The sequence below is a fragment of the Belonocnema kinseyi genome, chromosome 4 (genome assembly GCF_010883055.1).
Source record: "Belonocnema kinseyi isolate 2016_QV_RU_SX_M_011 chromosome 4, B_treatae_v1, whole genome shotgun sequence".
In the NCBI taxonomy this organism is placed as follows: Eukaryota; Metazoa; Arthropoda; class Insecta; order Hymenoptera; family Cynipidae; genus Belonocnema; species Belonocnema kinseyi.
Window position 1 is genome coordinate 68,506,460 of NC_046660.1, and position 23,878 is coordinate 68,530,337.

Below are 23,878 nucleotides of genomic sequence, written 5' to 3' on the forward strand. Positions count from 1 at the left end.
TAACTATTTGACAGAAAATTAAACTGTTAAGTTGAAAATTAATTTTTTTAGTTAAGGATTCTAGTATTTTGTTGAAAATTCGTATACTTCATATACATTTAAAGGTTTCTGTTCGGTGGAAAAATAATTTGTTTTAGTTGAGAATTTAAGTATTTTAATTGAAAATTCAACGTTTTAGGCAGAAAATTTAACTCTGTTAAAAGTTGGACTACTTTCATTAAAATTCAATTTGTTGGTTAAAGATTCATAATCTTACTTTTAGTTAAAAATTTATTTATTTTAGTAAAAAAAATTTTTTAATTAGTTTTTTAACTGAATATTTAACTGTTTGTTTCAAAATTAATTTTTCTAATTTGAGAATTCAAGAATATCGTTGAAAATTCGTATTTTTTGAATAAATTTAACTGTTTCTAATTTAAAACAAAATCTTTTTTTGTTTGTAATATCAAATATTAGATTTTTCGTTAAAAAATTATCTTCTTAGATTTTAAACTCAACTTTTTGGTTGAAAGTGGAACTAATTCCTTCAAAATTAATCTTTTTGGTTAAAGATTCATAATCTCAGTTTAAACTTTTTTTTTTTTTTTTTTAATTTATATTCTGGATTAAAACTCAAGTCTTTAACTGAAAATTTAACTATATGGTTAAGAATTGAAATAAAATTAGTTTAAAATGTCTTTCTTTTAGTGAAACGTTTTTCATTAATTAATTTTTGTAACTGAATATTCAATTGTTTGTTTTTAAATTAATTTTTCCTAGTTGAGAATTTAAATATTTCATTGAAAATTCATATTTTTTGAATGAACTTAACTGATTCTAATTTAAAACAAAGTCTTTATTTGTTCGTAATATCAAATATTAAGTTTTTTCTTGAAAGATCATCTTCTTAGATTGCAAATTCAACTTTTTGATGAAAGTTGAACTAATTCCTTCAAAATTCATCTTTTTGGTTCAAGATTCATATTCTCAATTGAAAATTCATTTTTTTTTAAATTTATATTCTGGGTTAAAACTCAACTTTAAACTGAAAATTGAACTATTTGGTTCAAAATTGAAATGAAATTAGTTAAAAATTTATTTATTTTAGTAAAAAAATTTTTTAAATTAGTTTTTAACTGAATATTTAACTGTTTGTTTTAAAATTAATTTTTCTAAGTTGAGAATTCAAGAATATCGTTGAAAATTCGTATTTTTTGAATGAATTTAACTGTTTCTAATTTAAAACAAAATCTTGTTTTGTTTGTAATATCAAATAGTAGATTTTTCGTTAAAAAATCATCTTCTTAGATTGTAAATTCAACTTTTTGGTTGAAAGTTGAACTACTTTCTTCGAAATTCATTGTTTCGGTTGAAGATTCCTAATCTTAGTTGAAAATTCATCGTTTGTTAAAAATTGAACTATTTTATTTAAAAATCTTATTTTGGCTAAAAATTAATTTTTTATTAAATTATAATTTAAAATCTTCTGTGGCTGAAATATCAACTATTGCGTTTTTTGTAAAAAATTGATATTCTTTGATTGAAAATTCCACTCTTTGGTTGAAAGTTAAACTACTTTCTTCATAATTCATCTCTTTTGTTGAAAATTTATATTCTGGGTTAAAACTCAATTTTTGAAATGAAAATTCAACTATTTGGTTAAAAATTGAACTGTTTGGTTGAAAAGTAATTTGTTTTAGTTGAGAATTCAAGCATTTTGTTGAAAATTCAACTTGTTGGTTGAAATTTTATTTGTAAAAGATTCGTAATCTTACAATTAGTTCAAAATTAATTTCTTTTATTGAAATTTTTTTTTTTCATTAACTTTTTTAACTGAATATTCAACTGTTTGTTTTTCAAATTACTTTCTCTTAGTTGAGAATTTAAGTATTTCGTTGAAAATTCGTATTTTTTAAATGAATTTAACTGTTTCTAATTTAAAACCTAAAAGATGTAACTAGCTGTTCGAAATAGACGAGTGTTCATCAATACAGTTGATTTTGCTACCCAAAAAAAGATGACTTTTTAGGAAAATGGAGATAAAATCAACAAAACTAACTTAATCTGGAACCTGAACCTGAATCTGAACCTGAAAACAATGATGAGGAGAGTGGAGCTGAAAGGTAAACATAGAAACATAACCTACAATTTCTTTAGGTATTTGCAGATTTGCTTAATCTGGCATTAAATTGAACCAGCTATGGATAATAATTATAGCACAAATATACAAAATGTACAAAATGTACAAACGGATTTTAAGGTGAAACACTGGATAGTTAAAAACACACGAAATTGACTCATTTATCTGTCAGATTGTATCTGTCACAAAATTGCTTGCTTCGGGATCGAACAGTAAAATACCAACAGCCTCAATTCTAAATCTGCCTGAGTTAAAGCCGATATCAGGTTGTGTGCGTGCCATATATATATATCAATCAAATGACCATCACGGGTATACGGGCGAGTAGGGGGCACCATGTTTCTACCAACTGATATTTCTAATGCATTGTGACTCTCTATTGCACTCTGCTTTTATCAAAAACGGAAATTAAATTTTTTTTTTTAATCCATTAAAAAAATAATTTTTCATAATACATGTATCAAAAAGTTGAGTTTTGATGCCCCCGTAGCGCGTCGAAAGTTGTGTTTTCAAGCCTAGACTAGAAAGTTGAAACAGGCGACTGCGAAAGTCTCTTTACGCCGTAACCGGTATCGAAAGTATATACATTCTATTTTATCTGCGGTTGGCTACAACCATTCTCCTTCTTATCGAACTTCGTTTTGAGAATAGAGGCTAATTTCAGTCTCCACCTTCGATCGTGAACGATCGATGTTTTTAGCGATAACTGTAGCGTGCTCGTCTCGCCACAGTTTTCAAAATAAATAACTTAAACTTTTAAGATGTTTTGTGAATAACCTAGAAACTTTTACTAGTAATTTGTATTAGAAAGAGAAATTTTTCATTTATCTAATTCAAATTTTCGTGGAACTTTGACTTGAGCAGCTTGCAAGCTCCCCATTGCGCTTGCGTTAGAGCAGAGCGAACAGAAAAATCAATAAATGCTTATAATCTTATCGATATCACGTCTTAATTGGTAAACAGTGGACAATCTACGAAAATATCGGTACTTTGTTCTGTGAAGCTTATCGATAAACTTGAAAAATTTTTTTTACTTCTTATTGTAAGTACGGGGATGTTAATGATTCTTTTATTTAAATCAGGATTGATATTTCCTTATAACGGGGGGCCCCGCCCTTCAAACCCCCAAGCCGGGGGCTTCGCCCCCTGCATCACCGCACGTGTTTCACCCTGGACCCCCCCCCCCACCTTCTCCCACTTGATACGCAATATACTATTTAATTAATCTTCAGCGTGTCATTGTAACCTCTATCTGTCATCGACTACGTATTTACAATCAATAACACCTTTGATGAGACGCAAAGAAGCTTCAGGCATCTCAAGTCAATTTTCGATATATTTTGTATGAAAAATTATATGCGCAACTTGGGGCAAGGCAACAATTTCACTCGTGTGATATCTACTCTCGCTTCACTCGGGCAGCTAACTTCAAACTCGTGCAATTGTCGCCATTCGTCCCCTGTTGCGCAATATAATATGACTCCAATTTTTATCAAGCAACAAAACAACAACAAATTTTCTACGTTTCAGATTGAAAAAACAATCTCTACGAAAGTAGATAATTTTAAAATAGGAAGAATAATTTTTACTAAAAAAGATGGATGTTCAACCTAAAAAGATAAATTAGAATAAAAAATTCAACAAAATTGTTCAATTTTCAACATTAAAGTCCTTTATCAGAATGGCAAACGCATCTGAACCAGTTAGAAAAAGTGACATTAAATCATTGATTAATTTAATTTCAATTAACAAAATTAATTTAATTTTATAGCTATCAGAAATTGAAAAAAAGATTCATGAAAATCGGTTAATATTTGCAGTAATATGTAAATCTTTACATTTTATGAATTTGCACCGAAGTTTTGTACCAAATTCAAAGTTACAAAGTAATTTTCAGTAACAAAGTTATTTTCTGCAGAATATTTAGTACTTTGTAAAAAAGAAAGTTAATTTTATTAACAATTTGACCCTCGTGAACCGTAAAAAATATTATTTTCTGCAATTGATGATACAATCAATTAATGGTCAATGTGATTTTTTGGTTTCAGATATTTAGCAATCGAGTACTCGGTTCTGAATTTTTAGGCCGCACGGTTGAATATTTTTGACTCATTTCTGGCATACTCATATCTTGAAGTACGCAGAGTCGATTTTTGAATATAATCATTATATTATAGATTGTAATCTAGATTATACGCACCGAAAATACATACGCATATCACACTGCGCGTTACTACTACTGTTCTTCCCATTTTGATTATTAAACAAAATATGAACATTTTATAGAAAAAATAGCCGTGCTTGCTTCTATATAGGCTTATTTAGATGAGGTATGCAAACGATTAGACCAAGGTATTCAAACATGCGGTCTCAAAATTTAGACGCGATAGCCACTCTGATATCCGTTTATGAATCAATTTATGTAAATAATTTTAAACGAGTGAATAAAATACTCAGACAAAATTAGTGAACGTGAACAGAAATAATTAAAGTCTTTAGACAACTTAGTCTGATTTGTTAAAATATTTATTATTTATTTTCACAATCGTTTCCGCATGTAAGTCGCAGGAATCATTAAAGTTTATTTTCTTCAGAATATTTAGAATATTAAAAAAAAATCATTTGTTTAATCAATTTTTCTCTTGTACATCGTAAAAACAGTGGCTCCTCTGATTTATTTTCTTTTGGTAACGAGTACGATGTTTCAATGTTTCAAACCATCCGTATTACAAAGTCATTGTAAGGGAAGAACAGTAGTAGTAACGCGCAGTGTAAGATGTACATGTATTTTCAGCCCATATAAGCTAGATTATAATATATAATGTAATGATTTTATTGAAACAGCGGCTCAGTGCGCTTCAAGATATGAGAATGTAGATGACATATGCAAGAAAGGATTTAAAAATGGTGAGCCGTCAGGCCTAAGAATTAAGAACCGAGAACTCAATTGCTAAATTTTGAAATAAGAAATAAAATTTTTTTAGCCATAAATATGAATAAACTTTTTAATTATAAGGGCAGATTTTGAATATGTGCAGCCGGGAGAAGTGAAATTGCTTGCACTCTAGTTTCTCACAGATTCGTCTGAAACGAAAAACCAAAAAGGTTTCTTGAAGTTTATATTAATAGCTTCTGTGTGAATCAAAAAAAGTGTATGCAAGGAGAACTCAATCGGTCAAATACTTTTTTAGTTATTTTCCAGGCAATTATGAAAAATATGAAACAGAGAAAAACGCGTTTAAAGATTCACATGTTGAAAAAAATGCAGCATCGGCAGGCTAGCGCGAGGGGCCTTTCAGGGGTTAAAGAATATACCTGCGACTATGAAACTTTTACAGCATATTTTTGGGATGACAAGCTTCCATTTAAGAAAAGAAAAAAAATCGATTTTTTGAAGCCGTTACATGGGTCGCCCCCTTAAAAGAAAGTACTTTCACCATTCATTGATTGTCTGATTAAATGCAGTACATAATATTTTTCTACGATTTACGACGAAAGAAGTTGTTTAAACAAACGACTTATGGTACCAATTTTCCTGAATATTTTATTCACTTGTTTGTAATTATATAAATAAATTGACTCTGTGCATAAAAAATCAATTAATCTGCGATATCATAATAACAGTTTTTGTAAGATACCATTATACCATAACAATGAAAGTATCATTTTGTCGATATCCCAGGTAGCAATACACCACCGGCTCAGTACTGACCCAGTACAGCCTGCTGGAGTTTCACTACTGACTAGCTGTACTGGGCCAGTACTATACCAGTACTGGCTTGTAATGCTTGGCGGTACTGGCGTGCCAGCACAAGCGCAGATCTAACTGCCAATACTGTGGCAGTATTGGCAAACCACTGGTCTACCAAAATGCCGGTGGTTACCCCCGAACCGAAAAAATGTTAAAAAATAGTTATTTGTGATAATATTGCCCGTTTTCCATATTCTGAAGAATTAGTTAAGTCCGGTATAAAAGAGGGGTGCGCAGTAATTTTTGAATTTGCGTTTGTTTTTCTGCGTTTTTCTCCAATAATTGTGTCTGAGTCACTGTGTACTTCTTTATCATCTGCCGACACAATTTGTGAGCCAGAACCTGTGGGCACGCGCGACTCTTCTCTAAAAAGTTAAGCCAGCGTAAAATATTTCTTTAAAAGTTGAATCTTTTGCGCTAAATTGAAGAGCCTTTCAGGCGTAACCATGCATTCAGAATCGGATGTCCCACCCTCGTTAAAATTCAAGATTTCTTTGTCAATTAGGCAACTCTGACAACATTTTTGTATACACTAATGTTCACACTTTAAACTATTTATCACTATAATAGCAAATTGTGTTCTTTATGCATCTATATCAAGTCTGATGTTCCATTCATCACAGATATTTTTTTGCGTTTACGGATACGATAACATTTTGTATCGTTATAGAGAAACAGCGTTGGTTCGCTGTCAAGTCTTTGTACCGATTGGTCACTATTCTGCCGCGTTTATTTGAACCGTATAATTGTTTGTGAAGTAGAACTCGAAATTTCTCAAGCTGACTGATAAGTTCTTTTTATTTAAGTGTCATTTTTTGTTTTTTATCCTTTTAGATCATTTCATCCATTTTGCACTATAACATTAGATGTTAATTTTTGAAGGTCCTTGATCATTTTCCATGAAGATAACTAAAAAATAATATTTTGAAATTTTTTTTCAGAAAAGTTTGGTTAACTCGTGTCATTATTTAAATATTTTTATATTATTTTAGCAACTTTTCACAAAAGCATAAAATGTAATTTTTTGGATCAGCTATTTGTGTGGAAAGAGCTTAAAAATATTTTTGTTAAAAAAATGTTTTCACGTTAATTAAATATACCATTCCTCGTAATTTTAAAACACCGCAACAACATTTATAAGCTAATTTTTTCTAAGCTCGAGTTTTGCACTACTGGTAGAGTATTTCCCTAATCGTGGAACTAACCATTAGCCAGTACTGGTCAAACTACCACCTGTCTACTGGTGGGTACTACTAGGCCAGTACTGCGCAGGTGGTCAAGTCCGGCACACTACCGACATTTCCACCTGGGTTCAGAGTAGCAATCGCGTTTGTATTCGTAGGCCGCACATTTGAATATTTTTCTTTAGTTTTTTGTATAGCTGATCTAAATAATAATATCTCAAAGCAAGCAGAGCCACTTTTTTCTGTAAAATGTTTATATTTTATTTAATAACCAAAAGGGAAGAACAGTAGTAGTAACGCGTAGTTCTAGCTCCATACGCACTTTCGACAAGTATGATCTAGATTATGTGTAATCTATAATGTGATGATTTTTTTTTTAAATCGGCTCTGTGTGCTTCAAGATATGCGTATGTAGATGACGCATGCAAGAAATGAGACAAAATTAATAAACCGTGCGGCCTAAAAATTCAGAACCGAGTACTCGATTGCTAAATATCTTAAATCAATAAAAGCACTTTGACCATTCATTGATTGTGTCATCAGTTGCAGAAAATAGTATTTTTTACGGTTCACGGGGGTCAAATTGTTAAGCAAATTAAGTATTTTTACAAAGTACTAAATATTCTGCAGAAAATAACTTAATTTATAATAAGCTATAAATTATTAATAAAAGTCAGAGCTATGCACAAAATACTTGGAAACACTCTACTTGTAAATTGAGGATTATGTATTTGGAAAAATCCAAAAAAATACCGTCTTTAGCCTGAATTTGTTGGAAAATAGCAGTGTAAATGTGCAGAATGTAAAGATTCACATTATTACTGTAAATATTAACCGATATTGATCAATCTTGCTTCAAATTGTTTGTAATTGTATAAATTAATTAATTTTGTTAATTTAAATTAAATTAATCAATGATTTTGTAATTTCAGTTTTTCTGACTGGCCAAAGTCTTATAACAATAGTCAGCTTCATTCGTTATGGATCATCGATCTCCCTGTGGGAAGCCTGGAAACTGGAGTTTGACGAGGGCGAACCAAATATTTAAATTTTTAGCCAAAAAAAATAATTTTTTCACCAAAAAGATAAATTTTCATGAAAAAAGACAAATTTTTAGTTGAAAAATACTTTATTTTTAACGCAAATTATTAAATTGACAAAAATTAATTGTAAACAACAGTAAAATAAGTTTTTCGAAAAATGAAGAAGGATTTTGAACAAAATTTGTAGAGATGGAACCATTTTCCAGCAAGAAGAATATTTTACTGAAAAAAAACATGGAAATTCCAAAAAGTACATGAATTTTGAAACAGGGCGTTGGATTTGTCAACTGTTAAGATAATTTTTCAGTCAGAAATAGAACAGTAAAATTATTATTTTTAACAAAAACATCATGAATTTCTACAAAAAGTATGAATTTTCAAACAAGAAGAAAAAATAAATAAGAATAAATATTAAACCAAAAATGGAATGGTTAAATTATTGGATAAGACTAATGATGAACAAAATACATGAATTTTTAACCAAATAGTTGAATTTTCAACTAAAAATGATAATGTTTCAACGGAAAATAAAATCGTTACATTTTGAGTAAAAATATAATACTAATAATCATATTTTTATGAAAGTTCACTCTTTTTTATTTTTCATTGAAATTGAACGTGGCAATTTTTTTCTTTGACTGACACTTTTCAGATAATCGAAAGTTTTATTTTAATATTTTTTCAATTTTAATATTAAATAAAAAAGTATATAGTTTATAAACTCCAGATTCTAAACAAAAATTTCCCAAGGGCATAAAAAAATGTATTAAACTTTTTAATATTTGAAAAGTGTCAAATTAGACACTTTTTTACCTTACACATATTAAAAGTGACCGCGGCAGATTTTCTTAAATTTTGCATTTTTCTGATAATCAGTAATTTAATTTGACATTTTTTTTGTATTTCCTGTATAATATGTTTTTTAAATTTTATATTAAAGTTGACAGTGCCTGTTAACAGGCGTAATACACGCAAAGGTTTTCTAAAATTGGACACTTTTCCGACTATTTCAAATTTACTGTAAAATTTTATTTTACAACCCTTACAATATATCTTTTAAAATCTGAGTTCCAAAAATGGTAAAATTTTGTATTTTATATTGAAATTGACTACCTATGTACATTGGAGCATTTGGACCGATAGTTTTTGCTTTTGACACTTTTTCGTTGGTTTCAGATTTAATTTGAAACTCCTTTATATTATCCTGGTAATTTCTTTTGATATCTGAAGTCAAAAAGGGATGCAGTTTTTTCTTTTTAGAGAAAATTAAAATTTTTTGAAATATTTATCATTGCGATTTCATTGCTTAATTAATAATTTTATTTTTGGTATCAGTCTCATTGGGCAATTCCATATTGCGCTTCTTGTAACCACATTACGATGATTCAGCGTCTCCAGAACGTGTGATTTTTCGTCCCCCACCACTTTATTATTTTGTCAAAACTTTGATGTTTTCGGTTAACGATTAACCATAAATAAAGTCGTTACATTTTCATTAAAAACTTATGATTAATCATATTTTTACTACAAATGTAACGATTTTATTTTTCGTTGATTACACAGGCCCACAAAAAAAGTTGTCTGCACGAGACAAGTGACTAGGCTACCCTTATGAATTTTAGGCCGCTGAATCCAAATATGGCCTTAGAATTTGCCCCACATGTCTCAGTTTTCCCCTAGATGCAGAAAACAGGGGAAAACCAAGGATATTCTGGATACAATTTTGATAATGCCAGTATACGGAAGAATAAACGCACTGGTGCCATATTCTAAATTCATCCACAGAAATTCCCTGGTGTGCTTACCGTTTCCCCTAACTAAGATAATTTTAGGGAAATTCAAGGTCTTGCGCATGTTGTACTGGCTTATAAAGCAAAAAATAAGAAAAATGCTATTTCCTCTGCAGTTTTGCGCTCTCAATCTAAATTTGATCACTAATTTTTTCGAGCTTTTACAATTTTCACCCTTGATGCAAAAAGTAGGGAAAAGCCTAGAGATTTTCTGTTCACACAGGCCATAAGAAAATTTGATTTCAAGAAACAAGTGACTAGGCTAATCTTATGGATTTTGAGGCGCTAAATCCAAATCTTGCCTCAGAATTTCTTGTGCACGTCTCAGTTTTCCCCTAGATGCAGAAAATAGGCAAAAACCAAGGTATATTCTGGACGTTATTTCTATAATACTAGTATACTTCGGTAATTCTATGGAGATTGAAGATCTTTTTCATATTATATAGATATGTACAGGGGAAAAAATGCCATATCCTTTGCAGATTCGCGTGCTAAATCTAATTTTGAACTCCAATTTTTTTGGGCTTGTTCCATTTTCTCTTTAGATGCAAAATGTAAAGAAAAGCCTAGAAAATTTCTGGTCCCAAAGGCCCACTAAAAATAAATTGCACGGGACATGTGACTGATTTCGCATGCAAAAATGTAAAGGATATTAGGTTTTCTTCCCAGTGTAAATATATGTAATCTGAGAAATACCTATAATTTCCCTAGGATTACTCAAGCTAGGGGAAATAGAAGGCACACTAAAGAATTTCTGTGTACAAATTAAGTCTCTGGAAGTCGTTGCACTTAACAATATAATAGCGATGTGTCTTTTTTCGCGTATACTGGTACTATCAAAATAACGTGCAAATTATCTCTAGGATTTTCCTTATTTCCTGCATCTAGAGGAAAACTGAGACGTGCAAGATAAATTTGGAGGCCAGATTTGGATTCAGCGGCTCAAAATCCGTAAGCGTAGTCTAGTCACTTGTCTCGTGCAGACACCTGATTTGTATGGCTTGTGTAACTAAAAATTCCCCAAGGTTTTCCCTAATTTTTGTATATAGAAGAAAAGTGTGACGCTTAGGACAAATTCTGAGGCCATATTGAAATTTTCAACAGCAAGATAATAAATTTTCAAGAAAACAGTTTTTTACATATAAAGAAATGAACTTTTAACAAAAATGGATCAATTTTCAAATGCGAAGAATAATTTTTTAACAATCAAGATAAACGTTCAACCACATAGTTAAATTTTAAACTAAACAGGATACATTGTTTACAAAAAACTGATCAGTTAAATTTTCAGTTCAAAACATTTTTATCAGGAAAGTTAATTTTCAAATAAATGAAAAAATTTTTTATAAAAAAAGATGCATTCTCAATACAAAAATTATAATACTAGAAGTTTCAAACTAAAAAGGATTGAATTCAACCAAAAATAGTTAGAGTTTGTTTTTATTTTTATTAATAGTCGAGTTTACATTTAAGGCTAACAATGAGAACATCTGTTTCATAATTGAAAATAAATACTTTTATCGGAAATTGCGTTCGAGTTTGCAATTTTCAGTTAAAATGTGTTTTTTTTAGGTAAAAATTCATCTTTTTAGAAGACAATTTTTCTTCTTGTTTGAAAATGATTATTTATTGTAAAAATTCATTATGTTTTTGTTAAAAATCCAACTATTTTCTTGAAATACTTTTTTTTTGTTTGATAATATTTTTAGCGCTAAATATTAAACTATACCATTTCCGGTTAAAAAATTGGCATCTTCAGTTGATAAATTCAACTATCTGTTTGAAAATCTATGTATTTTTTGAAAGTTCGACTTTTTTCAATTATTATTATTATATTATTATTCAATTATCTTACTTATTTGATGTAAAATTGTTTTTTTCGGTTGCAAATTAAATTTTTGAAATTTCGTCTTTTAGGAAACTATTGATTTGAAAGCATCTTTCCTTGATTGTAAATCCTTTGTTTTTTAGTGAAAATACCAAAATGACACAAATTGCTCCAACTTTTAAACTGCTGTGTTCTTCAGGTAAAAGTTGTTGAATGTTTACAAAACTTCATACATTCTTTAGTATTTTTTCATGCTCTTTCCGAATCTGACCTTAGAATCGTCCTATCTGGCGCCATTTTTTTAATAGCGGCTAAGAGCGAAAAAATGGCAAATTACAAAACTTTTTCTTCCAAAAATTCGTAAATTTCAAGAAGAAATAATCAACGCAGATTGCTAATTCTCTGGATCTGGTGGCATATTGTGTTTCTCTACAATATAAGATCGATAATAAGTTGAAATTCAATATGGTGACCGAAACCAGGTAAAAATGGCGAATTTCAAAAAATCAACTGATTTTGACTAAATTTGGTGTATAAAAGTTTTCGGGGCCGCTGATTATGAATCTGAGGTGACATTTGCAAAATTCAAGATGGCGGAGCCAAGATGGCGGACGGAATCCTCAAAATTGATCGTATTTGACCTTACAAATGTATATTTTGGTTGTTTCAGACGCTGCTTACGAATCTCGGATTAGATTTGATATCCTAATTTGATGATACATATAGAAAACAATATAATGATTGTTTCGTATATTTTTATATTTTTTAAAGCTTTTTTGAATTTTTGTAAATCGAATTTAATATACAGTCTGTTCAACAAGAGCGAGTCCTCGATTTTTCGAAAACTGTTAAAGATTTTTTAACGTTTTTTCTTTTAAATAAAAGTACTCACGAAGGACTACGGCGCTACTACCTAACAAATACACCAATCCCGATCTTTCTCCAGAATGGCCTGTCACCTTTTCGGTATGCTTTCCACTAATTTTTCAGCACAGTCCGTTGGTAATTTTTGCCATATCTTCCTGATTTTTTGCGAGAGCTGTTTCAGGGTGAACACACGTTTTCCCGCAAGCTTCCTCTTTAAGACATTCCAGACATTTTCGTCCAACGTTGTGATGCCCTTTTCTGTTTTCCAGGCGGTGCAAAGACGGCTTCGATGTTTCGGGTCGTTATCTTCTTGCAAGATACAATCGGCCGTATCGGCTCCAAACATCTTTGTAGCAGACCTTAGAAGACCACGTTCATATATTTGGAGGATTTTCGGAGCATTCAAGTTCTCGGTGAAGAGCTCTAAACACCCAAAACCGGGCTTAGAGAAGTTGTTGCTCGCGATTTGCCTCTTTCAGGAAGATCGTCGACTGTTTCATTGGCTTTCTAACGCTCAACCCACTTCTTCACGAACCATTTCGACTTTTTGATGTATTTAGCAGCGGTTGTATAGGACATAAGTGGTCCCTTTGGATGGGTACACAAGAAGACCGCTTCTAAACGTTTCGCGTACACAGAACTCATTATGACTCACGTCTGCTCTCACGGATGATTCGAGCGCTACTGAATCGAATTGGTAATTGCGCCGTAGTCCTTTGAATGTACTTTCATTAAAAAAAAAAACGTTTAAAAATTTCTAACAGTTTTCGAAAAATCGAGAATTCGCTCTTGTTTTTGGGTTGAAAATTTATACTTTTCAGTGGAAAATTTATTTATTTTTTCGTTGAAGACCAAATATTTTGTTGAAAATTTAGTTTTTTTTTTTTTGCTTGAAAAGTGCCCGTTTTCAGTTAAAAGTGTATGTTTTTTAGTATTAAATTATTATTCTCGCTTAAAAATGCATCTGCTTTGGTAAAGATTAAGCATTCGATTTTTGTTTAAGAATTTATCTGTTTAGCAGTAAATTCAACTATATGGTTTGAAATTGATATATTTTGTTGGAAATTAAATACTATTTTGATAAAAAAAATTTGTTGTAAATTTATTTTTTAAACTGATAATGTAACCGTTTTTCATTGAAAATTTATCTATGTTCTTTAAAATTAGTTTTTAGTGGTCTTAAAATTTATTTTAAAATTTTGGAATTTTTTTGGTACAAACGTATTGCATTCAAAACCAAATTATCTGTTTGCAAATTCAATATTTTCCTAAATATTTAAATATTTTGTTGGAACTATTTTTGGATTCACAATTTTTTTGACTGGAAATGTAACTATTCATTTTTTCGTTGAGAATGTATCTTTTTCGGTTGAAAATTCAACTACGTGCCTAAATTCGTTTCTGAATTTAAAAATTCAAGAAATTGTTTAAAAAAATGTTTGCTTGAAAAATTGTAATTTGTGTCGAAATTTAATCTGTTTTATTTTAAAAAATCACTTCTTTGGTTGAAAATCCACGTCTTTTGTGCTGAAAATAATTTTTTAAATTGCAAACTTAAGTATTAACTAAAATTTTCAGTTAAGAAATGAATGTCTTTAGGTATATCTTAAGTTTAAAATTGAACTATTTTGTCGAAAATTCGTTTTTTATTTGTTAAAAACTAATTTATTGCTATGTATGTATATGAACATGTTACAGGAAATGATATTTTCCTCTTCGCAATAACTCTAACCATTCTGAGGGTAATTCGGGATTTCAAAACCGGAATAAATTGCGTAGCGGCTAAATCATTATTCGTGAAGTCGGGACAGCTAGGGTTCGTACTCGTGCATTTTCAGCTTCACACTAGGCTGGTCTTCGCAGCATGTAACAGAGCCGACTACCGACACGCTACGTTTGAATGTGTTTCTCCCAGATGGAGAACCAGTGGGGGCCGAAAAAACCAACGTCCTGGAGATACTGTTACACAAATCTAATATCTTCTCTGATGAGAATGTAAAAAAAATTAATCTGTTACAAATAATTTTTCATAGTTTTGTTTTTTGCTTTAATTTAAAAAAAATAGAATTAAAAACGTTTAAAATTTTTTTTCAATCCCAGACGCGAGATGAAAAAGGAGTTAAAAGATCAAAGTTGTGATGAGAATGTGCCTACGCAGCCGGCACATTTTTTTTACTGTTAATGATTTTTTCCACAATTAAAATGAAAACCACGCATCTAATCAAAAAGTGATTGATAAAAAAATTGTGGATTGTTTTCAAATGCATTTTAGATAACCGTTTCTTTTTCGCCCTCGCCTCGCTCGCATGCTGCTATTTTCTCGCTATGCCTCGCATTGCCAGCCTCTGCCTCCGCGGCTGAGACCGAATACTTATATACTATTTACAATATTTACAGTTTTCTTACACCTACATACTCTCATATTTACAACCTTTACTTCTCTATTCCTCTTCCTTCTTTCTTGTCTTCTTATCGATCTTACCCAACACCACCTTCACCCATGTTACTGCCCCTTTGTCACCCTTTCATGCAAAAATTCTAGCAAAAACAGTTTTGGCATGAGTAAGACTTTATATGTTGTATTTATACCTAAAGGAATGAAAATAAATCGTTGAATATGAAGTTTTAAGAGTACTACTAAAAAGTTTCAAGTTATTTCGTAGTGTAATTCGAGTAGGTAATTTCGAAAAATTTTTATAAATAAATAATTGAAGATTAAAAAAACTATTTGCTGCCTGTGTATGTCTTTTCCGTTTTGATACTAGCAAGAAATAAAACTGAATCAAATACAACCTAAAGGTCGATCAAGATTATTGATTTTATACTTGACCTTGGGGTTCCCTTTGCATTATAGTTGTAAATTTCAATAGAATTTTTGGCGCAGATTAATAGAATTAAAGTTGTCACTATTTTTTACTTTCGTTTTTAGATTAGTTTTTTTCTCAATGAAGTTGACATATCTTGTCCTCAGATAAAAAATGTATACATAAAATTTATAATTCTCATCCCAGTAAGTATTTTCCGTCTTTACATTTTTATCCTAAAATTGATCTTTTTCAAAGAAAATAAAAAAAAAAATAAAATAAATTTGCAGATTTTTAAAATATTGATTAATTTTAAAAGGTGGACCTTCTAAATATCTACTCCTGGTCTAAAAGTACATTTAATTAGATTTTCTAAAAAAAAATATAATTTTAGAGAAAAGTCGTAAGTGAAAAAAGATGTGTGTCGTTAAGGTTAAAATTTTTTATTTGAAACAATTTTACTTGCGATAAATATTCTTAGAGGCTAAAACGCAATTAATAAAAGCACAATTGGTTAAAGTCTTAATTCCTATTAACGTATGCCAAATATAAATGTACGTCTTTAAACAAGGATAAAAGTACCAAGAAAATACAAACTTTGTGCTCTCTGAGTCGCCTCGTATCAACGGTTATTGTCACGATTTATTTAATTAAAACATTATTTATAAAAATATTAATTGTGTTCGACAAAAAAATCTAACAACAATTATTCATGCTTTAATAAATATAAATTTAATAGAAAAATGTGCTAGAAAAAGGTTTTTGCTTAAATTTAGGTACTTTTGAAAAATTTTGCAAGTAATTACTAATATTCATGAAAATTTCATAATTTTTGCATAGTTATGTTTGATTATGAAAATAAATTTTCTTCACGTTAGACTTAATGTATAGACGAAAAAACTTGCCTAAAATCTGCTAATTACAATTTCAATACAGTTTTAATGAAATTAGGAGCTAGGTATTATTATTATTATTACATCATTAGGCCATTTTTCTTTCTGGGTAGGCGTGACTCACTTGGTGGGGAAGGGAGTAATGTGAGGGAGGGATATAAAATTTTTAGAGTGGTCCAGAATTCTCGTGATATTTATTTAAATAACACGTTCGTTCCGCAACACTACTCCGTCTCAGGTTGCTGATCAATTTCTCTAGTAATCACCCCAAGTGAAGATCCACACAAAATCGTCATGTGAGGTTCCCCATTTAGGTCTATTACTATCCAAGGTCTTTTGTTTCAGGCGTCATACACTCTACTGACATTCTGTTTATTAACTATTTGTCTCCATATTTTTCTGCCCTGACATACTTCTCTAACTTCTTTTATGTCCATGCATTTTTTCATACAGGCTCCCATGTTTCTGTAGCTTTTTATGCCTCTTCTAACTGGAGTCTAGTTCATGCATCCTAACCATTTTTTCCGCGGTCTGCCTCTCGACACACTGCCATTTACTTTACCTAGATACACGTGTTTCGTTAGTCGTTCATTTGGCATTCTTTCAACATGCCCGAACCATCTTAACCGATTTCTGCCCCTTGTGTCTGCTTACGTCTCTTCTGCACCACATTCTTTGAGAATTATGTCGTTACTCACTTTGCCCATCAGAATTTTCCCACATATCATGCGCAAAAATCTCATTTCAATTGCATTAACTTTACTCTTATCTTTTTCTTGATAGGTCCATGTCTCGCTACAGTATAGTACAGTCGGTACAAATGTAGAATTATGTATTGCCATTTTAGCTTTACTTAATATATTTGTACTTCTGATAAGGGGCCCTACTCTACCAATAACCTTCTTACCTTCGCTTATGCGTCTCTCTAACTCATCATCTATCTTCCCGTCCCTGGTAAATAAGCTACCAAGGTATACGAACTTATCAACTTGCTCAATTCTCTCATGATTTAATATAATATTTCATAGTGTTTTCTCACTCTTTCCTTTGAACATCATAGTTTTTTTTTTAAATTTGCGATAATTTTGAGGACGATGCTCTTTATGAATGGATTTAGTTTATTCTACATTCTTTGCAAGTCTTCGATTGACTCTGCATAACAACCTTATCATCTGCAAACGCTAACCCACGTACCCTTACTGTTTCGAGATCCACACCCTCTTCGTTGAAAAAAGCTATTCTTAAAAACTTGTCCATAAATAATATAAATAACCATGAAGACATAACGCATCCTTGTCTAACTCCTCGAATAATATCGAAACAGTCTCTCAAATTCACATTTACAATTCTGCAATTAACAATTATTTGACAGACGTAATTTATAAAAGATTTGAGTAATTAAAGAGTGCATTTTCCATGACCAATTTGCGATAGGCTGCCACTTCAGTATATGCTCCAGAGTATCCCTCGCGAGCACATCCGTTACCCCAGAAAACGGTTCCAGCTAATTTGCCAGCAATGGTCAAGGGACCACCAGAATTGCCTTAAGAAGCATTATTTCCTCCCTGAGGATAAGCAGCACAATTCTAACCAGCAGAAAGCCCTCCATCAGAATAGTAGTTTTCATTGCATACAGCTTTCGAAACTATGGGAACGTCCACAGTTTGTTGAACATTGGAAGTGCTACCTCCTTCTCTAACGGCACCCCATCCAGTGATTGTCGCCATTTCAAAAACAGCAATTGGTCGACGTGATGTTCCCATCTCAAAGGGTGTTTTCAGCTGTAACAATGCTACCTCGTTTTCGGGAGCATCTTACAAGTTACTCCTGTAATTTTCGTGTCTGATACCTTTTGCAACTGGATGAACAGTTCCCCCTGAACTGAAGTGTGTGGTTACAGATCGAACGCTGATCCACTTAGCTGGATAACTCACTGTGCAATGGCCCGAGGTCAAAACCCAAGTTTCGGAGACAATGCTTCCTCCACGGTAACTGAATCCATAAGCTTGAAGAGAAACGTAGTGTGGCACAGCTTCAATGGTTGTTGGTTCACTACCAAGTTATAATTGTTTGATACAAAACTCGAGGTGATATGCATTGCAGTTCCAAATGAATCTTTTATCATGATATGATGAATTGATATTTTACAAATAATTAATATTGACATTTTAAAAGATACTTTTTATATAGGAATCAGTTGTCCTTTTTCCTGATTCAACTCAGTCACTGAATGGAATTTGTGAAATCTGTTTACTAATTCTTTTGAGGGTAATTAGAAAATTGAAATTATAATTAAGTGAACTTTTGATTATTTAAATAATACTGGCCTTAAATTATTACAGTAAATGCAATTTTTGATTTTAAGAGTGTAACTTACCCGTAGCAGTAACTAACAAAACAGAAATAACTAGTTATCTAAACATCTTGTTTTCATCTTGGAGGAGCACTTGCTTTTTCTCGATAATTTGTAAAAATGCCTACTTTTGGAATATAAATGAAATGAAAAATCAGATTAAAAATGTCACTGCACTGGATTCAGACGAATTACAATGGACTCATCATGCTATAGATTCGCAAGCGCTATCTAAAGAAAGGTAATTAATGGTACTCTATCAATAAAAAACAGCTTAATAATTTGAGGAAAGAAAGGATGTTTGCCAAGCGGATTCTGGTGGCCTCTTCACCATTGCTGGAAAATTACTTGGAATCGTTTCGTGGGGCAATGGATGTGCTCGACCTGGATATCCAGGAGCCTATACTAAAGTCGCAACCTATCGTACATGGATCATAGAGAATTCTGAAAATTAGATATTCAAAATTGTAAATTAGAATTTGCAAATTCTTAATTGTTGGTATTGAATTCAATGTTAATTGTCATTTTTAAATCTGTATTAACGTGTATGAGTAATGTCTGACGTACAATGTTTATTTATTGGAAATAAATTATTCTTGTTCTGGAATCCTTTTCTTGTATCTATTACATTTCATTATTATTTTCACACCTGCATCTATGAGTTCTGGATACTTAATTGTCAATGGTAAAAAGCTTAAGATTTGTTTAGTAGTTCAGTTATATCTTAATTGTTAAAGTGAATTTTATAAAACTCGAATCTGGCAAACGTTATGGCTGCGGAAAGCGGCCCTTCTCTTTGACAGATGTATACTTATTAAATTGAAGAATAAGCAGGAAATCTTTCGTATACAAGTCATAAAATTAGTAATGTATGCATCAGCATGTGTATTTTATCGTCATTTCGCTTTCCTCTCTCACACAAAAAAAGAGTAAGTAAGTAGATAAAGCGACGGTTGCTTCGATTTCTAATTCAGTGTAGTTAAATTTATATGATTCATAAAGTACTAAATTAATAATTTTGTAAAGGTACAAAGTGGCACGTGGCCACCTATATCGATCTTAAAGTTAGAATTCTACGACATATTATCAACTTAAAAACACGTGTCTTTAGAATATTAATAAATTGAAAACACAAATCTAAAAGGCAATTAATTAACACAGGCATGAATTATTATTTCATAATTTTATTCTCTCATCTAATGATAGCAGATAAGCACAACTCTAGCTTGTAGACGTTAAATAACTTACATCATTTTGTGTAAGTTGCATGTGTAAGATACTCATGCATTTTTTATAGCTTTGCACCAAAGATGAAATCCTTACACTTTAGAATCCTTCTTGATTCAATATCGATAGTAACCAACCTCGGTATACGCTCTTGGTATTTTCGGCAGAGCACAACCATATCCCCAAGAAACTTTATCAGTAAGACGTCCTTTAACAACCAAGGGGCCACCAGAGTCACCTTGACAGGAATCCTTACCACCTTCAAAATAAGCGACACAAGTTTCACCCTTGAGAATTTTTCCCATGAAGGCATACTGTATCTGGCATGATTTTTTGTTGATGAGGGGTACTGCAACTGCTCGCAGGTGATCAGAAAAGGGTCCACCTTGACGAATTCGTCCTCAGCCAGAATCAAGACCAAAGTGTCTAGGGATTAAGATTTTGGCATTTTCAACTAGAGGAACAGCTGCACCCGAAAATGGGGGCCCGATCTGGCCAAGATATGGCCCTAATACACACTACACCCTATTACCATAAGGTTTCAATTGCGCTCATATGCGCCACTTTTAAAATGGACAAAAAACCATAATAAACCCCCTCATTAGCACTTCTTACGATCCACTTTCCAATGATACCTCCAAATAACTTAAATTGCAATATAAAACTTTATAAAGATTTCTTCTTATAGGATTTCAAATTCGCTTATGCGCGTCACTTTCGCAATTAACAATAAACCATAATCAACCCCCTCATTACGACATGCTGCCAATCCAGCAACCGATGATATCTCCAAATAACCCAAATTGCAATATAAAAATGTATAAAGGTCTCTTGGAATAAGATTTATAATGCGCTTATATGCGCCACTTTCAAAAGGAACCAAAACTATAATCAACCCCCTTATTACCACTTGTTAGGATTCACTATCGAATGATATCTCCAAATAAATAATTAAAATATTTGAAAACCTATACGAAAAGCCCCTCATAAAATTGTAAAGCGCAATTTAGGTTCTTTGGAAATATCTACGGGTGATGGATCGGTAACAATTGGTAATGAAGGGGTTGATTATGGTTTTTTAATTTATTTCAAAAGTAGTGCATATGAGCGCATTTTAAACCCCATAGGAAAGTCACATTATCAATTCGGGTTGAAAACTTTTTATTTTGTTGGTTATTACTTTATAAAATTTTGTTACCTCCATGTTTTGGGCAATTATCAAAATTTTCAGAAAAAATATATGGCGTATATGAGCGTATTTGAAGACGAATGAATCTATGTCCGCAACTTTATATTGCACATCACTGCTGAGGATAAAACAGCTGCGTTATACTAGCTCCACCTCGTAAAATATGATATCTTTGTTAATTAGCTAGCGCAACATTTTTTAGTGGTGGCGCATTCGCGCACATTTGAAGTTATGAAAGATAGGTATGATGAATTTGAAAAATATTATTAGTTCAGAAAAGTGACAACAGCCCCCCCCCCCCCCCCCCTCATTTCGACCGCTGATAACTCGGTTATCAATGTGGCGCAAAATTTGTTCTTTATGGCGCACATTAGCGCATTTGAAACCCTATAGGAAACTTCTTTTATCAGTGCACATTACAAACTTTTTATTTTGTTCGTCATAACTTTGTAAAATTTTGTTACCTCCATGTCTTTGGCAATTTTTAAAATTATCTAGAAAAAATTATGGCGCATATGAATACATTTGAAAATGAATGAATGCATCTCCTTAACTTTACATTGCACATTATTGTTAAGGATTTAACACCTACGTTTCACTGCTCCCTCCCTCCAAAATATGATTTCTTTGTTAAGTAGGTAGTGAAAAATTTATTAGTTGTGGCGCATTTGATCGCATTTTAAGTTATGAAATATAGGTATGGTGCATTCGAAAAAATGTTATTAGTTTAGAAAAATGACTCCAGCCCCCCCTCCCTTTTGATCTCTGATATATCGGTTATCAATGTGACGCAAAAATGTTTTTTCATGGCGCAAATGAGCGCATTTGAAGATCTTCAAGATCATATGAACCAAAAATTAAGAGTTCAGATAATTGAAGGAATTCAGATAATTCAAGCAATTCGGAAAAGTTAAGGAATGTGAAAAATACAATTTATTTAGTGAATTCAAAGCAACAAAAGAATTTAAAGAATTCAAAGATTTAAAGGAAATCAAAGAATTTAAGGAATTCAAAGAATTCAATAAAATTTTAATATTCACGGAATCCAGGATATCTAAGGATTTCAGGCCATTAACAGAATTTCAGAAAGTTTTAGGTGTTTCAGAGAATTTAGTAAATTTAAAGCATTCAGGAAATTGAAATAATGCAAGAAATTCAGAAAATTCAGGAAATTCAAAAAATAAAGAACTTGAAAATATTTGGGGAATTTAGGAAATTTAAGGAATCCAAGACATTCAAGGTATTGTAAGATTTAAGCGAATTCAGAGAATTTCAGGGATTTCCCAGCACTAAGAGAATTCAAAAAATTTAGGGGGTTTAAGGAATGTCAGGAAGTCAGAAAATTAAAAGGATTTTAGAAATTTACAATACCCGAGGATGTCAAGGAATTTGGGAAGTCAAGGATTGCAGGGAATTCAGAAAAATCCGGGAATTCAGAGAAACTGAGAATCTCAAAGAATTCAATGAATTCAGTACATTCAATTAATTCCAAGAATTTCACGAATTCAGATAATTAAAGGAATATTTTGAATTGAAGGATTTTAGGAATTTAAAGAATTCAAGGAATTTCAAATATTCAAGGAATTCAGGATATCTAAATAGATCTAAGGATTTAAGGTAGTTCAGAGAACTTCAAAGCATATATACAACTTAAGGAATGTCAGAAATGTAGAGTAATCTAGAAAACGTGAATATTGAAGCATTTTAGTGAATTAACAGAATTTTAGAATATTTGGGAAATTCAGAATATTGAGAGGTTTTGCATAATCAAAAGAATTTCAGAAATTCCTGAGCACTTCAAAAATTCTAGAAATTTAGAGAATTTCAAGGATTTCAGAGCATTTAAGAAATTTAAGGAATTCAGGGAATAGAAATAATTCAAGAAATTCAAAGACATAGAACTTCAGAAAGTTCAAAGAATACGAGATATTCAAGGAACTCAAAGATTTCGGAGAATTCAGAGAATTTAACGGATTTCCCAGCATTCAGGGAATTCAAAAAATTTAGAGGTTTTAAGGAATTTCAGGAATTACAAAAATAAAACAATTTAAGAAATTTGCAATACTCAAGAATATCCGAAAATTTTAGAAATGAACTATTTTGGAAAATTGAAGAATTCAAGGAATTTCGGGAATCAGAAATATTGAAAGAAATAAGAAAATTTCAAGTATTCAAGGATATGATCAAATTCAGTATTTTATTGATTTTCGAGCATTTAGGGAATTTAAGGAATTCATAATTTTTAAGGATTATTGAAAATTCAGAGAAATCTAGGAATTTAGAGAATTCAAGGAACTTGTGGATTTCCATGAGTTAAGGGAATCGCCTGATTTGCATTGTTCTAAATACAAAACTTTTAATTTCGAAAGAAAAAAAACATTTTTTATTTCAAGTTCTGCAGGCTGTGAATTTGAAATTTTGAAGCCTATGAATTAGATCGCCGGTGCTTATGAAGAAAAACCTGTGAAATAAAGCTGTGAAGAAAAACATTTTTCAAAGACGTCGTAAAAAAAAAATTGTTTATTAGGTCGCTGTGAAAAAAATACATTGCTTTAAAACACCGTGAAGAAGAACACATCTCCGTAAAAGGCTACGAAAAAATATATAATTCGGTAAATCCTGAGAAAAAACCTTATTCCTATAAGTGCTGTGAAGACATCTTACTCATGAAAAAACCGTGAAAAAAAATAAAATAAACAATTTGCCGTAAAAAAAGTATTATTGGTTGACTATCTAAGAACTATAAATAAATATCAAGTTAAAATCGTATGTTTAACGTTGCTAGTTACTTATTGTTTATGTTTACGTGTTGTTTATACATGCTTGTAAA

General features: G+C 31.3%; 3 protein-coding genes across 3 annotated transcripts in view; all 3 read right to left on the reverse strand.

Moving 5' to 3' along the window:
• The window catches only part of LOC117170944 (trypsin-1-like), a 21,736-nt gene extending 8,509 nt beyond the window's left edge, over positions 1-13,227 (reverse strand). The window contains exons 1-2 of the mRNA XM_033357987.1: positions 13,095-13,227; positions 12,775-13,005 (exon numbers count right to left, since the gene is read on the reverse strand). Coding sequence (XP_033213878.1) covers positions 12,775-13,005; positions 13,095-13,227 — 364 coding nt within the window. The remainder of the gene's footprint in view (positions 1-12,774; positions 13,006-13,094) is intronic.
• Positions 13,228-17,658: 4,431 nt separating this feature from the next.
• On the reverse strand, positions 17,659-18,042 carry LOC117170945 (trypsin eta-like). The gene is made up of 2 exons (XM_033357988.1): positions 17,871-18,042; positions 17,659-17,822 (listed from the first exon to the last, which is right to left on the reverse strand). The coding sequence occupies exons 1-2, from the start codon at positions 18,040-18,042 to the stop codon at positions 17,659-17,661; spliced, it is 336 nt and encodes a 111-aa protein (XP_033213879.1).
• Positions 18,043-18,093: 51 nt separating this feature from the next.
• Positions 18,094-23,878, reverse strand: part of LOC117170947 (trypsin epsilon-like) — a 16,228-nt gene continuing 10,443 nt past the window's right edge. The window contains exons 4-6 of the mRNA XM_033357989.1: positions 20,007-20,118; positions 18,981-19,076; positions 18,094-18,331 (exon numbers count right to left, since the gene is read on the reverse strand). Coding sequence (XP_033213880.1) covers positions 18,094-18,331; positions 18,981-19,076; positions 20,007-20,118 — 446 coding nt within the window. The remainder of the gene's footprint in view (positions 18,332-18,980; positions 19,077-20,006; positions 20,119-23,878) is intronic.